Source organism: Danio aesculapii, chromosome 8 (genome assembly GCF_903798145.1).
Source record: "Danio aesculapii chromosome 8, fDanAes4.1, whole genome shotgun sequence".
Classification (NCBI taxonomy): domain Eukaryota; kingdom Metazoa; phylum Chordata; class Actinopteri; order Cypriniformes; family Danionidae; genus Danio; species Danio aesculapii.
In genome coordinates, this window is record NC_079442.1 from 55,068,120 (window position 1) to 55,069,896 (window position 1,777).

At 48.9% G+C, this 1,777-nt stretch overlaps 1 protein-coding gene across 1 annotated transcript in view; it reads left to right on the forward strand.

The window, feature by feature from the left end:
* LOC130233280 (E3 ubiquitin-protein ligase TRIM36-like) overlaps positions 1-1,175 on the forward strand; it is a gene marked incomplete at its 3' end in the record, with an annotated part of 7,881 nt that extends 6,706 nt beyond the window's left edge. The window contains exon 5 of the mRNA XM_056463230.1: positions 1,080-1,175. Coding sequence (XP_056319205.1) covers positions 1,080-1,175 — 96 coding nt within the window. The remainder of the gene's footprint in view (positions 1-1,079) is intronic.
* Positions 1,176-1,777: the final 602 nt, after the last annotated feature.

The following is a 1,777-nucleotide window of genomic DNA, read 5'->3' on the forward strand; positions in this document are numbered from 1 at the left end:
CACGTATAACTGAATGATTGTGTGTGTGTGTGTGGGTGATGTTTAGCTGAGAGCAGCGAGTCTGCATCTGCCAGCCGAGAGGGAAATTGTTACAGATGTGCATTCGTGCATCTCATTATGAGAGACTAAAGTACAGATGTGCATCTCATTAAGAGAGGATAATTAGTGATGTGCATTTGTGCATGTCATTAGGGGCATCAGAACAGCCATAATCATATGAGCACACACACACACACACACACACACACACACACACACACACACACACACACACACACTGCTCATGATTAATGTACATCCGTGATTATATTCACCTGTATGATTATACGTCAGTGTTTACAGTAGTGTTCCCTCAGCTGTTAGCATGCTAGAGCGGAGGTTCTCGATGGTGTGAAGTTTGCTGTGGCCTGTAGGAGTTGTGAAGAATGATGAAGATCCTCTTAGAATAAGCAGAAGAGAATGGGTCACAAACTCCAGAACGGGTCTCAGAACACGACTCTTAATGTCTCCATCGCCAGAACAGAAGAAAGAGACGTATAATAACACGAAGCGCTGCTGTATTCGTCTGTGGACACCGATATATTTATCCTGATATTGATGATCATTGCGCTTGTGATTGGCCGTACCTTATGTGTGTGTCTGGGGTCAAACGCAGCTGATGGGGATGTCTCCAGCGCAGAGCTCTCTGCAGGATTGATGAGCTGTAATAAAGCCTGTAATGTCCATCAGGAACATTAGACCGCTCTGGCCGGAGCGCGCCTGCATTATTCATGTGCTGTTTGAGGAGGGACACTATATACTATACAGCTGCAGGGTGTGTGTGTGCGCGTGTGTGCATGCATGCGCGTGTGTGTGTGTGTGTGTGTGTGTGTGTGTGTGCGTGCGTGCGTGCGTGTGTGTGTGTGCGCGCGCGCTCTATACACAGCTCAGTGTAATGATCTGCATGTTTGCTCTGAGACTGTGATTGTGAGAAGCGCTGTAGAGACGAGGGTAATGGAGTTGAGTTGTGCTGTGTGATGCTCTGCGGTGTCGAGTCTCGCGTGTCTCCACTGCACTCTGATGTCTGCTTCTGTCCACAGGAGAAACTCTCCAAGAGCATCCATTACCTGATCAGCAAAGAAGAGCAGGTGCGCACTCAGATTACTGCGCTGGAGCTGCTGATGCGCAGCACGGAGGTGAGCACACGCAACACCTGTGTGTGTGTGTGTGTGTGTGTGTGTGTGTGTGTGTGCGTGTGTGTGTGTGTGTGTGTGTGTGTGTGTGTGTGTGTGTGTGTGTGTGTGTGTGAATCTGAGATGGCGTCCCTCACTGAAGCTTGGTGAAGTTCACGCTGCTGTACTGTGAGTGTTATTGATGTAGATCAGTTTAATGAGTTCAGGTGGAGCGTCTGATAATTAAAGACTAATGAGCTGATCATCAGAGCAATGATGCAGCATTAATCAGAGTGAGCCGTGCCCAAACCGGTTCAGCTCCTGCACACACCAGCACAGAGGAGTCTACAGCTGGATCAGGTGTGTGTGTGTGTGAGAGATTTGGTTGGAGCTGAACTCTGCAGGTCTCCTCTGTTCCAGAACCAGGTGTGTGTGTGTGTGTGTGTGTGTGTGTGTGTGTGTGTGTGTGTGTGTGTGTGTGTGTGTGTGTAAATGAGCATGTCAGGGACTGCAGCATGAGCATCAGTGTGTTCCTGCAGTGACGCTCCTCAGTCTGTGTTCCTCTGAGCTCCTGCAGTTCATCACAGTATTGAAGCTCTTCCTCTTCATCTGCTCTGCTGCTGTGA